The sequence below is a fragment of the Crocodylus siamensis genome, chromosome 5 (genome assembly GCF_052110815.1).
Source record: "Crocodylus siamensis isolate JL-2025a chromosome 5, ASM5211081v1, whole genome shotgun sequence".
In the NCBI taxonomy this organism is placed as follows: domain Eukaryota; kingdom Metazoa; phylum Chordata; order Crocodylia; family Crocodylidae; genus Crocodylus; species Crocodylus siamensis.
This window is the reverse complement of record NC_143399.1, coordinates 35,394,614-35,407,799: the sequence shown is the minus strand read 5'-3', so window position 1 is coordinate 35,407,799 and position 13,186 is coordinate 35,394,614. Positions and strand designations below refer to the sequence as shown.

The following is a 13,186-nucleotide window of genomic DNA, read 5'->3' as shown; positions in this document are numbered from 1 at the left end:
GAGAAAGAGCGGACTCAGCTGAGCTGCTTGCCTTCCCCTGTACAGAGGCACCTTCTGAAGTGCCTTCTGGGAAAGACCTCGTGGCTTGAAAGGAAAAAACCTGAGGGGTGTCGAGCACAAACTCGACTGATTCCCCCTCCTTCCCCAGAACTTCCCTTGCCAGGGCACTGAGATCCAGATCCAGCACCAGCTCTTCTTCTGGCACTGGGAGGCTCAGCATAGGCAGTGACACAGGGGTGGGGGCGCTGCTGTGCTGGTTGCAGTGATGGTGGGAGAGGTTGTGGCTGCTGTGTCTGGACATGCGAGAGTCTCAGGCACAGGCAGTGGCTCTGGTGGCACTGCTGCTCCCCTCTCTTTACTGCTTGTAGCAGCCTCATCCCTTGTAGCGGGAGAAAAGAGGCTGCGTCTGAGTTTAGTGGGGGGAGAAACTGCAGCTCTTCCGCTTGCAACCCCCCTTGCTCTCCTTCTTGCAGGCTGGTCAGTGAGGTCACATGCCTTTCCACCCCACTTCATAATGTGTGCCTTTGCATGTAAACTGGAACCTCTAAGTGTGCTGTGAGCCATGGATTAGATTTCTGGATGTTACGTAAATGTGTTTGTGTGTGTAGATAATATATTGAGAAGCGTTGGTGTGGTGGAAAGAATGAATGATGTATAAAAAAAAAATATATAAAACTAAATTCCTATATATAGAATAGATCCTAGGCTACTACTAACCCTATCCAATATAAGCGTAAACTAATATGAAAAGTAGTTATAAAATAAAAGCATCAAGTTCTCAGAAATCCCTGTTGCTAGCGTTGCAAGCAGGGAATCTGTTGAAGATCAGGGCTTCCAGCCTCGTGGTCTGACGCAGAGGTGCTGGAGAACACCAGTGGCTCAGAAACTGACCCCAAGGCAGAAAGCAGGGAGCTGAAAAACTGCTGCCTTTTATGCATTTTCTCTGGCCCTCCCCCAGAGCACTGGGATTGGAAGGGACCTCAGAGAATGCTGACAGGTCACTGGCCAGCCACACATGTCCGTCATGAAAGTACTCCTTCCCCCTCTCCCCCTCCCTCCGCTTACTTTCCTTTTTTTTCCCTCCACAGAGAATCCAGTATAGGCAAGTCAAATATTTGACCCTTGTTGAATATTTGACTCACACTGTTAATATTCAACTTCCGGTATTTGATTCAACAGCTATTAGACCAGCTGCTATTCGACTCGACTTTCACTTTTCAAGGTTGAATATGTTGAATATTTGTCAAATCAAATATTAAGTGGAAGCTTTGCCCAGCCCTACTGTGCAGTAGCATCACCAGAAAGGTGCTCGTCGGCACTACTGCACAGTAACTCTGATTACTGCTCATTTATTTAGTACTTGTATTAGAAAGTACTAAATAAATATGCAGTAATGGCTGCACAGTATCATCTCATGTAGATGCGCCCATAAGGTCTGTTTCATAGTTTTTGTGGTAAGGAGAGGAGGGGTTAGTGCAAACATGTCTGTCCAGGTCAGTCATTACTACTTGAGGACAGCAAAAAGCCAGTGCTAGGTTAAACCCAGTCTTCTTGAACTTCTTGGAGGTGGGGAAGGAGCTTGGAGCCTTAATAGAATGAAATTTTCCCAGAAACAGGAATAAGAAAACAGGTGTTAGTGCTAGTTTTAAAACTCAGGGAATCTTGGAGAAAGAAACCTGAATAGGAGAAGGAACAAAAGGATAGTTCTTAGAACAGGAATTGTCCATTGCAGCCAAATAAAGGAAGCTGGTTGAAGGAGAGACCCCATGATTCAGAGGGAAGGCAGTGAGGCAGTTCCAATGAGGGTTAATGGATGCTGCACAAAACTCTGACCAAATCCTCCAAACATGCATGACAGTGGGCGAAGGAAGATGTTTAGATGTTGTTGGGTGCAGGAGGTATCTAAATCTGTATACCTTATACTAGCTTAAATAAAGAGTGATTTGGTTCTGGAACCCTTAGCTACATGACCCTAGAAAATGGATTGGAAACCTCTGGCCTGTAGACAGTATCCATCCTGCAGAGACATTGGGTCTAGCCCACATAATGGGGATTTCAAGCAATGTTTGACAGTGGGCTTTGCCTGCACCTCACTTAACTGGAATTGGGTAGTGGGGCCCATGCCAGACCATAGGGAGAAGCAGTGGTGCCAGCTGGGTCCCAGTGCTGCCCTTCCTTGGACCCAAGCTGGGTTATTCTGCCTTGTTACTAGAAAACATTGCTGACCTGCTGACCCCTGCTCTGGAAAGCTATACGGTTAAAGTACAGTCCTCAAAGACTGAAAATGTGGGGAAAAGGGTATGTTTCAGCTACTGGGAGTCAGCACCAAACACACAGCCTTGGCAGCTGCATATCAGGGTCTCTGTTGTCAGAAGGGAGTCTTGGGCAGATGACATGCATCATGACAGAGAGCTAGAAACCAAAAGCCAGAGATGATACCACACTCTGATTTTTGGGAGAGTCACTGCCTCTGCTTAATCTTGGGAAACTCAAGCCCAAAGCCAGCAGCAGTGCCTCTTTTTAGTCTTAGGAAGCTTAAAAGAACATTGGTCTTGCCTGGTGAGAGCCAAAAGCACTTGAGAAGGATCTATTCCATAGCTGCAACTTGTCAGTCTTGTAAAAACAGATAACAAAAAGATCCATAGTAAAGTGATAAGCCAGTTTCTGCAGGCCCAGGCCATGGTGAATTGCATAACTCAAGATCCTTTTCTCTCTGGGGTGCTGTCCACATGCAAGGTTCAGTGACTTGGCATCTATTCTCTTGTTGGATGATGTGACAATACAGGTGTTCAGAGCATTGGCCTTTTTGGAGGTAATTCAATAGGAAAATAATGAAAGTTGTTATTTTTCGGTGCTCGAGAGGTGGGGAGAGGAGGAGAAAAATACAAAGTGTACCACATTTATATGCTTGTGGTTCCTTTCTGTGAGCTATAATTTTTGCAGTTCTGTTTTTGACTTGCTTATTTTCAGAGGATGCACTGAACAAATTTCAATGAAAATGAAATTGCGCTGTTATGTTAAATGCAGCGTCTTTGCAGTACAAGACAAAATATAATAGGAAGATTAAATGTGATACTGTATTTCAAGTTTAAAGGATTATTATAGGCCTGGTAATAGATTAACTAGTGAAAATTACTTGGTATCATTTCTATATATGTGTTTGTACATAATTATGCATATAAAGTATTTCTGCATATTTATTTTAAAGTAAACAAATGAAAATCATAAACAAATGAAAATTACCAAGAATTTACATACAATGTGAAGAAAAGTCCCTTTATCCTCCGCTACTGTAGCATTTGGCAGATTCGGGAATAAATAATCTTTTGTGGCAAGGGTATGCCTTATCAAACATATGCAGATCAGCACTAATTAATGCTAATTAAGGTTTCCTGTCTATCTAGTTGGAAAAACATCCAAATGTTATGAAATCCAGTTAGTATGCCTATTACCCTAATTGTTTTATATGGGATGGTTCTTAATTAAAATATGTAAATTGACCTTAATTGCTATGTACTAATGGGGGTTCATGTTATCTCACTAGAAATGACAAGATGGTGAGGAGGGGTACTTAAACAAATAATTCTGATAAATCCTTAACTAAATGACCTTCACTCAAAATTATTTTTAATTAGAAATTGGCAAAAGAAACATTTTTCCATGCATGTTTCCCAAGCTTTAAATAATGTCAGAATATTACAGTTTGTTTGGTTTTTTTATATAAATATAAAAGCAGTTGTGAAATGGATCTTAATTATTCTTACTGAACAAGTTATTTTCTTTTTTTTATTTGTTTAATGCCTGTTGTAAAATTGTTTGATAATATTATTGTAATCTCAGAAAAAATTATATTTTATAACATTGGATCCATTTGATTGATTTATTTTTATCCTATCCTTAAAAACAAGTTTTTGGTTTCAGTGGCACCAGTGCATCAGTGTTTTTCTTTTGCAGTATAGGACTTTGGTCCTGCCATTATACGTTGTACTTTCATATAGACTTACCTTGACATTGATGTAAGAGCATGAGGCTTAGCGTTTGGTCTCTAGTAGGAAACAGGCCTATGCCCTTGTGCATACAGTTGCAGAACTGGGCTAGGAACAGACATTCAAAAAGCCTGAGCCTGAATTGATTCAATCTTTGCATGTTAGTCCAACCTGGCTAGGCTAAAATGGTTTGAAACTGGACATTCTCTCTGGACTGAGGAAATTCAAGGGCATGCCTTCAGTGGTTTAGACTAAAAGCCAGAGGGTGCTAAAGCAGCCCTCCCTTCCCTTCTGCAGGGAGCCTAAGCTAAGGGGTGTGTGGCCAGGACCTGGCAGGACTCTCTCATTAGGGATGTCTGCCTGCACAGTACCAGGCTTTTCCCCACTGGCTGCTCAAGGGGCAGGAGTGTTGCTAGCCCTCTGCCCCAGGCTAGGACTCTGAGGCAAGGGGGGTTGTGCAGTGCATGCATCTGTTGATGATACGGAGCTTTTCAATCTCTCTCCCTGCTTTGTTATACTGTCTGCAGCAAACTGACAGGCAAGCAAGCCAGCTGGGATGGGGCTTGATAACAGTCTTTATCACCTGATTAGCAAAACAATAGCCTCTCTCTACACTACTTCAAACTTCTTAAATATCTTACTGGCTGACCTGTTGATTAGCTCCAAAGGCCCTAAGTAGTCACTGTTCTGTCTGCCTATCACTGTGAAATTGGAGCGATATACACACACACAGATACCTCTCCACATGCTGGCTATGGTCCCTGCTGTAGCAGAGGAAGAACTGATTTCTTCTTAAGCAGTGAGTGGTAAAGGAAGGAGAGGGGGGCACGGGGAAGCCAGCAGATCCTGCTGTGCCTGCAAGTCTGTGCTGAGCTCCAGACAGGGAGCAGAGGGGAGGGGCCAGCCCTGCTGTGGAACAGAGAGCCCTACCCAGCCCAGAGTGCATGCTGGGATGCCGGGGGACTCTGATTTAACTTAAACCAGCAAGGGGTCTGGGATAGACATTGCATAAACCAGTTTTAGCCAAATCAGTTAAGTCTGATGCTGCAGTCAACCAGGTTTATCTTAAACCAGTTTCGGCCATTTTCAGACTGGTTTATGTGCACTGAACATCTGTTCTATTACAGGCTTAAGCCAGTTTCTGATCACTTAAAATGGTTTATGTGTAATGTCTGTCTCTAGCCGTGGAATCTATATAATAGTCTTCTTATACACTCATATGCAATGGTGTCTACTCTGTCACAGGCTGCAATAACTCAGGTCAAAAAGACTGTGAATTCTCAATGCAGGAAGCAATATAAAGATGTAGGACACAGAAGAAGTATTACTATTTTATACCTGTATACATTATACCTAACTAGCATAGATATAATGAGTTATTTTACTCATTTGGCGACGGCAGCAGCAATCCCTCAATTTGAAGATGATCTCTACCGCAGCTCACTGGTGTTCTTGAGGTGACTTACAAGTCCAATACTTGAGCCACAGATCTGCTCAAAAAAGTTGCAGTTCTTTTTACAGGGGAGAGAATAGGCTATAAACTGAGATTCCTTGTTAGGTTAGGTTGGATGGGACACTCTCCATTCCTTCTGTTGATGTATGCAGAAAAAAAGAAAGAGAAGAAATGAGGATTCATGGGGCTAGTAAGTGAGGGAGCATGACTAATAGCCTACATCTCAAAGGAGGAAAACCTGGGATCCAGTCCCTGTTCCTGTGATTGCATTCATTATGTTAAATGAGATAAAATGTTTAAGCAGTCCTGGGGAAAAGAGCTGGACCCTAAGACTCCCCCTTTCCTGTTGAGTGCCCAGATAGATCTTGAGTTATTAACTGTGCATTGGCCAGATTCCAGCAGAAAGGGTGGGGAGTATCCATACCAAGACCAACTCATAGCCTAGTATTTAGGGCACTGTCCTGGAAGGTGCGAGAGATCATTTTGAACCCTCTCAGGCTAAAGAAAGAAATGAACTTGGGTCATCCCCTTTTGAGTGAATGCTGCAACCATTGGATTATGATGCAGCAGGTGGATGCTGGCGCACTTAATTCCATTGCCTCTTCCAGGCACATCATAGCAGAAAACAGTGAGGCCTCCTACTTTGTTTTTTAAAAAATAGATGTTAGAACCTACCCTCAGAACAGGAGTTCTTGCTCTGGATCCAGAGTGGATGAAGGTGCCTACTAGAGCTTTGCAAAATTTTGCCAGAAGTTTCATTTTGACACTGTTTTGAGTTGTTTCAAGCTTGAAACAGCAAAATCCAAATGAAATGGAGAGCTTTGAAGCAGTTTTGAAACAAAATGAGGCAAGTCGAAACATTTTGAAATTTTTTAAACGTTTTGAGTTTCAAAGCTCAAGATGGGCTTGCCTGCAGGGAAACAGAAACTAAAGTAAGGAGAGGGTGGGAGAAAGGAGGGGGGTGGGGGGAAGGACTGCTCTCATTATTGAACGTGTAGCTCGCCAGAGACTGTCATCCTTTCCTGAGGTCTCTTCCAATCCCAGTGCTCTGGGGGAGGGATGGAAAAACTGCATAAAAGACAGCATGGTTTGAACTGCCCTGCTTTCTGCCTTGGTGTCAGTTACAGAGCTGTGTGTTTTAGTTTTGCCTGTCAGCCGCTAGAGGTGCAGGGCCCCACAACCCAGACTCCCCCTGCACCCATCTCCTTGACAGCTGGCAGGCTTTGTGGCCACAGCAGGGCCTAGGAGGCCTGCAGTTTTCAACACCCTGTGCCCTAAGACAGACACAGTCAGTTGCACAAGCACCCATGTCACAAATTTTGCCTGTCAGCAGCCAGAGTGCAGGGCCCCACAATCCAGAAGCCCCTGCACCTGTCTCCTTGACAGCTGGCAGGGTTTGTGGCTTCAGCAGGGGCTAGCAAGCCTGCTGTTTTAACCCCACTGTGGCTTAACACATACACGTGACACAAGTTGCTTTCAAGGCTTTGAGGTGCAGTTCCCTGCACCTATCTCCTTGAAACTTGGCAGGCTTCACCCCCTCAGAAGGGGCTACCATTCCTGCAAGATGTATCCAGATCAGGCTAGAAATTACAAAGCTATAGGCTGTTTTGAGCCTCCACATTATAGTCTATGAGCTAAACTGTTTTAACGAAACGGAACAGCAGTTTTGAATCGAAACGAAACACTGGTCCATCAAAACAGAATGGTGCCGTTTTGCACAGCCCTAGTGCCTACCCGCATCTGACTCAGACTTCCTAGCTCTGGAGAAAGGGGTGGTTTCAGACATACCCCTGTGCTTGGTATTCATTAACAGTAAGCTATATGTAGCTCAGCACACTGTTTTTGTTTAAAATCCCATTCTGACATGCCAACTGCTCCTTTGCTTTGTATGGGATATTAAGGTGACCTTTCTGTAATCTTTGTTGGTTATAATAATCTTACAAGTTACCTACAACAATACTGTAGATAATTTTACAGATAGAAATGTGCTTTTAAATAAATGGTTGTCCTTGCATCCTTATATGGCAACATACATACATACAACATATGCAGATGCTCTAAAAAAAAGTAAAAGAGTTTTGTACTGTTTTTTCAGGACATTGTTACCAATGTTTCTCCAAGGATTATACGTGGACTTACTTCAGGCCCTCTGTATGGCCCTGGTCAAGGCTCTTTCCTAAACATTGAGCTTATCAGTGAGAAAACAGCAGCATATTGGTGTAGAAGTATCAGTGAACTGAAAGCTGACTTTCCCGACCGTGTAAGTACAACTCAAATATAAGAAGAATGTATATTTATTTAAAATATCCAGTTTAGAGAGTCATAAATATTAATAGAGGTAATATTTTATTAAAGAACCTGCCAATTGCTTTGCTGATGTAAAGCTCTGAAAAACTTAAGAACTCATCCAAACAATCTTTACAATAGCAAGCTCACTTAAATGAATGCTATGCAGATACAGCACAAACAGACAAGGGGAAAAAAGAGAAGCATTAATACTGGTTTTGTTGAACTGAGTTTTGCATTAATATTGCAGTATGTAGGAAAGAGGTGATCATAGGAAGAATTACTAACCAGATGTTATTGTAAATCTAATCCAGAATCCAAAATAGTTATGCTGTAGCTTTGTATACTGTTGTATACCATTTTGTGAAATAATTCAGTTGTAAAAGGAATTTCTATTCCTTTTTATTCTTAGGCCAGATTCAAAAGATTATTCTGATTATCCTGAACAATTAAAAATTGGCTTCTTCAAAAAAGGAAGAACAATTCAAGTGAAGTACATCCAGTTGTGATGGGTTTTGCCTGTCCCCACATGTGGGCTGCAGAGAATATCCCCTAGGTGACTTACCTTGCAGCAGAAAAGGTCTCTATGCCAGCCATACCAGGACATGCTTGGGAAAATTCAGTGGCTCCACTGTCCCTTGCAGCTGCCACAGGCAGTCTTCTCTCACTATTCTAGCCAATAAGAGGAGTAGCTGTGAGAAGCTACATGTCAGCAAACCACCCTTGCCCCACAGGGTTAAACAGAAGGCAGAGCAGATATGCACTTTATGGACTAAATAAGTTACATACAGAGAGCACAAGCTTTTGTGATCCCAGGTTCACAGGGTTAGTCTGTGCCTACTCCATTTGCACAGAGCCTGCCATTACAGTGTTTACATGAATTAAATAGATTTCTCTCTTTATGGGACCTACGCACAGCTAGATTCTGCTCGGTCTTCTGGCATCATTTAATGTTGTGTGGTTTGAGTTTCAGCATAATTATTCAAATTGACACTCCTAATGCTGACACTGTATCATCTTATTTTCATTGTTACTCATTCATAATTAGATACCTGCCATTATTCATTTGGTCCTGTCAAGAATTAGTTTTAAATATAGGCAGCGATTGACCGGTGGCAGACTATATAGCCTGTCAGCAAACTCTTATTTCATATCTAGAGGAAGTGACGGAGTTGTTTTCAATTAAGGCAACTCCTTCCAACCAGACAACTATTTATCCCTGAGAATAGTCATTTTTATCCATTAGACAGCTGCTTACAGAATGACCTGTGCAATGCCCGGGTTTGTTGATCAAGACTGAGCAGGTGAGTTAACTATAAAATATAGGCTTTCTCTATCAATATTTTATCACTATAGCTAGTTCTTTCAGTGCTATGAGTCCCTACAAAAATAATTATGTCAGTATAATGTTTAGTGTTAGTTCAGTTATACCAGGAATAAACTAAATCTCTTTGATACTGTTGGTAGGAGTTAGCACAGGTAGAATTGTCCTGTTTTGGTGAGGTTTAATACTATCAAGGTACGTTGAGAGGTCTACCTAGGCAGGTGTGAAGAGTAACTTGTACTTTGCTTGTATGCACATATTTTTCATAAGTTGGTTTTACCTTATGAGAGGAACTTCAGAATTTTATGGCTTATTTTCTGGGCTTATTTTTTGGGATACACTTTCTTTTATCTTTTATCTCCATCACCACATCATCATTTCTATCACCCTTGCCTGCTGCTAAGTGGAAAGGAGTCATTGAAACCAAGATTAATGAATCAAGTTTTGGCAGCAAAAAATGCCTCGCCCAATGAGTATGAATTGTTTGCTTCAAATGAAGCTTCATACTGTCATGTATGAAAATGAAGAATTGTGGAAGAGAGAGAGAGAACGACCACCAGCAAGAGGGATAATAAACTTTAATGTAATTGAGAGTGTATTTTAAAAAAGGAGAGAGATGAAACACTTGTCTACAAGTATATATCACTTTTTAATAAAACCAACAATAAAAGTCCATGTTTATAGACACTTTTTGAAACACACTGATATTTTTGTCTTATATGTAGTCCTTCCTGCTTATAGTATTTGTATTACTCTTCTATTTCCTGTGCAAACAGTATATAGTTTTTCTGCCATCTGGACCATATCCCTATTAATCATGTCTGATTTTTCTCGGTTCTCATTTCTGGAGTTGGAATATATACAGCAGCCAGGAAAAATTGTTAAAATGTCATGAACTCAGTAGTTTGTGCTACATGCAGAGTAAATGCCCCATATCATCCCTCATGAAAGATTTGCTGCTGTTCTAAGATTCTTATATTTCCATAGTTCATTTGGGTACAAGAAACAGGAAAAGTGAATCTGAAGATAATTTTCCTACTTTTTCATTCTGTTTTCAATGAACATCAAAAACTGAATCTGAGCTTCATACTAAGTATTGTATACACTGCTTTGGCCAAGTAGAATCTTTGATCTTACTTCTGGAAAAGATACCTTTTTTCAGCCTTTACAGAATATGCATCACAGCATTTTGCAGTAGAATACAAATGGGTGTCTCCAGTTTAGAACCACAAAAAGCACAAGTAGCTCTTCAGAATAAGAAGATGTTGGAGCTACTGAGAGCTAGCAACTAATTTAGGATGAACTGATCCCTTTGTTAAAATAAGCCTATAAAGCACAGTTTTGAGGATTAACTTTTCCTGATCCAGTCCTTACTGTGTGAATTATTACTTCTAAAATATAAATTTCAGCTTCAGCATTTTAACCTTGCCAGTTTTATAGCATTCTAGAAGTTGTTTACATTATGCATGGATATTCAGAAAGCATATTCCAGCAGCATACCTTTCCTTTGCTCACAGGGATATATTTTTTAATGTGCCCATGAATTAAACTAAGAGCTATCATCATTATAATGGTAAATTTATTGCTAACTGAAAACAGATTTTTGTTCACTGAGTAGAAATCTCTTGATGCTTATTATGAAATGTTCTGTATAATTAGAGCTTGCTGAAATTGTTTTTCTCCAAATCCTGTTCACTCCTCTAGAAAAGCTTTTAAAACTTGACGTTTTGTTTTGTTGTTTTTGTTTTTTTCCAGTGAAAATCACTTTCTGAGCATTGTCTGGGTGAACTTAATTAACAAGCAAAGAATGACATTTTCCGCTCAAATGAGAGCAAAGCAGAGATGAGGACACAAAAGTGATTACAGTAAAGAAAATTATCTTGCTATAGTAAATATTAAAAACAAACCAGAATTGATATGTAATTACTTTTGCTTTGTAATGTGGATAATTTTAGGCAAAGCTTTTTTTTCTGAAGAATATGAACAAAATTGTTCACATACTGGGTTAAAAATTATCCCACTAGAAAGTAAGTCCTCATCAACAGCTTTTCAGTTGCCATTAAGAAAATGAGATTCATGGTGCAAAAGGAATTGTTAAAATTACCCCCACTTTGGGTAGAGTTAAAACTGTTGTAGATCTGAGTGACTGAATTCACCCTGCATAATATCTTTGACTGGGTTTCCTGTAGTTTTGGTCAAGAATTTGTTGATTCCTTATTACAGATACATCCTTTTCATCCCTAACAGGTGAGGGGAAGGAAAAAACGGTATACTAATGATACTCTTACCATTTATTGCACCTTTTTACAAGATCTCTGAGGACTTTCTGTGGCCCCCATTACTGTTGGTTACTCCTCCAGCTCCTGTGCTCCATGAAGACTGGCCTGGCACTAGTCTTTTGCTGATATGCAGGGTTTCTTCAGCAGGCCCTGTGGTTTATTCCCAATCTTGATAAATTATTTTAATGGAATAATGTGGGAGAAACACTGAGACGCTTTCCTCCCTTGGAATTAGATTTTAGAGGCTTTAATATCAGGGGAGGGCATAATGACCTGATTTTTTGGGGGAAGGGAGGGGTTACTATTCGAGAATTAATTTCACAGGTAAACCCAAGGATGCATTATTTCGATTTTGTTGATTCTCTGTGTAGCAACCACAAAACTGTGGCTGTGTGGGAATTTTTTTCTAATTGTAGTCATTAATTCTCTGTTCTTTGAAAACCAAAACCAAAACAATGGACACATTAGCTAAAAAAAACTGGATTCTGTGCAGACTTCAACCTTGAGTTCAAGATTGTTTAGAAGAGATAAGAAGGGGAAAAAAGGTGGGGGGGTTGCACTCTGTGTTAGGGAACAGTATAGCAGTTCTACCTTCCAAATGGGACCAGAGGAAGGCTTAACTGAGACCCTGTAGGTCAAACTTCAAGGAGGGTGTGGGGAGAGGGATCTGGTGGTAGAGGTTTACTACAGGCCACCACATCAGGAGGATGAGCTGGATCTGGAATTTTCCAGGCAGCTTGGGGAGGCCGTGCGTGCAAAGGATGCTGTGGTCATGGGTGATATAAATTACCCTGACATCAACTGGGAGGAGCAGTTGGTCAGGTCTAGCCACTCACAAAGGTTCCTGACATGCATACAGGACCTACACCTCGTGCAGGAGGTACTCGTCCCCACTAGGGGAAATGCCATATTAGATCTGGTGTTAGCTTCTGGGGATGACCTGGTGGGGGAGGTGCTAGTACAAGGGAGGCTAGGCGATAGTGATCATGAAATGATCCAGTTTGCTATTCAGAGGAAGGTGGGGAGGGTAACTAGCACAGCACAAATGCTTGACTTTAGGAACGCCAACTTTGATGTGCTCAGGGCAGTAGTCAGGGAGGCACTCAGAACCCAGGGTGTAGCTAGTATGGGGATCCAGGAAAGGTGGTCCTTCCTCAAGGAGGCTATCCTTGGGGCGCAGCGGGTTGCAATTACACTGTCCAGGAAGGCGGGAAAAGTGTCCGAGAAATCTTCATGGCTGAGTGCAGATATCCAGGCTGGCCTGAGTGCAAAAAAAAAAGCATACTGACAGTGGAAGCAGGGGGCAGGGACAAAGGAGGAGTACACCTCCCTGACCTGAACTTGTAGGGGTTTGGTAAGGGAGGCTAAAGCAGCACTGGAGCTTAGATTAGCTTCTGGGATTAAGGATAACAAAAAGTCCTTCTTCAAGTATATAGGAAGCAAGAAGTCTTGGGGTAACATTGGACCCCTACAGGGTGGGGCGGGGCAGGGCAGTAGGTGACGGATGCGTGAGAGAAGGCAGAACTCTTTAAGTTTTTTGCCTCCGTGTTCCTGTCTGCTGACAATGGGGTGCTCTCGGATGATAGCGTAGAGAGGCCCAGGAAGGATGTGAGTCCCCTGACTGTTAGTTCAGACCTAGTTAAGGATTACCTGGAGGGCTTAGCTGTATCCAGTTTGGCAGACCCTGATGACCTTCATCCGTGGGTGCTGAGGGAACTGGCTGGTGTCATTGTGGAGCCATTGGCACGGCTGTTCGAGAACTCCTGGTGCTCGGGCCAAGTCCCTGAGGACTGGAAAAGGGCCAATGTGGTCCCTATTTTCAAGAAGGGGAGGAAGAAAGAACCTGGCAACTACAGGC

The 13,186-nt window shown here is 41.9% G+C and overlaps 1 protein-coding gene across 5 annotated transcripts in view; it reads left to right on the top strand.

Moving 5' to 3' along the window:
* The window catches only part of DPYD (dihydropyrimidine dehydrogenase), a 685,692-nt gene that overhangs the window by 444,157 nt on the left and 228,349 nt on the right, over window positions 1-13,186 (top strand). For all 5 annotated transcript variants that reach the window (XM_090050053.1, XM_090050052.1, XM_090050055.1 and 2 more), the window contains one exon: window positions 7,535-7,699. In XM_090050053.1, the coding sequence (XP_089906179.1) occupies window positions 7,535-7,699 (165 nt within the window). The remainder of the gene's footprint in view (window positions 1-7,534; window positions 7,700-13,186) is intronic.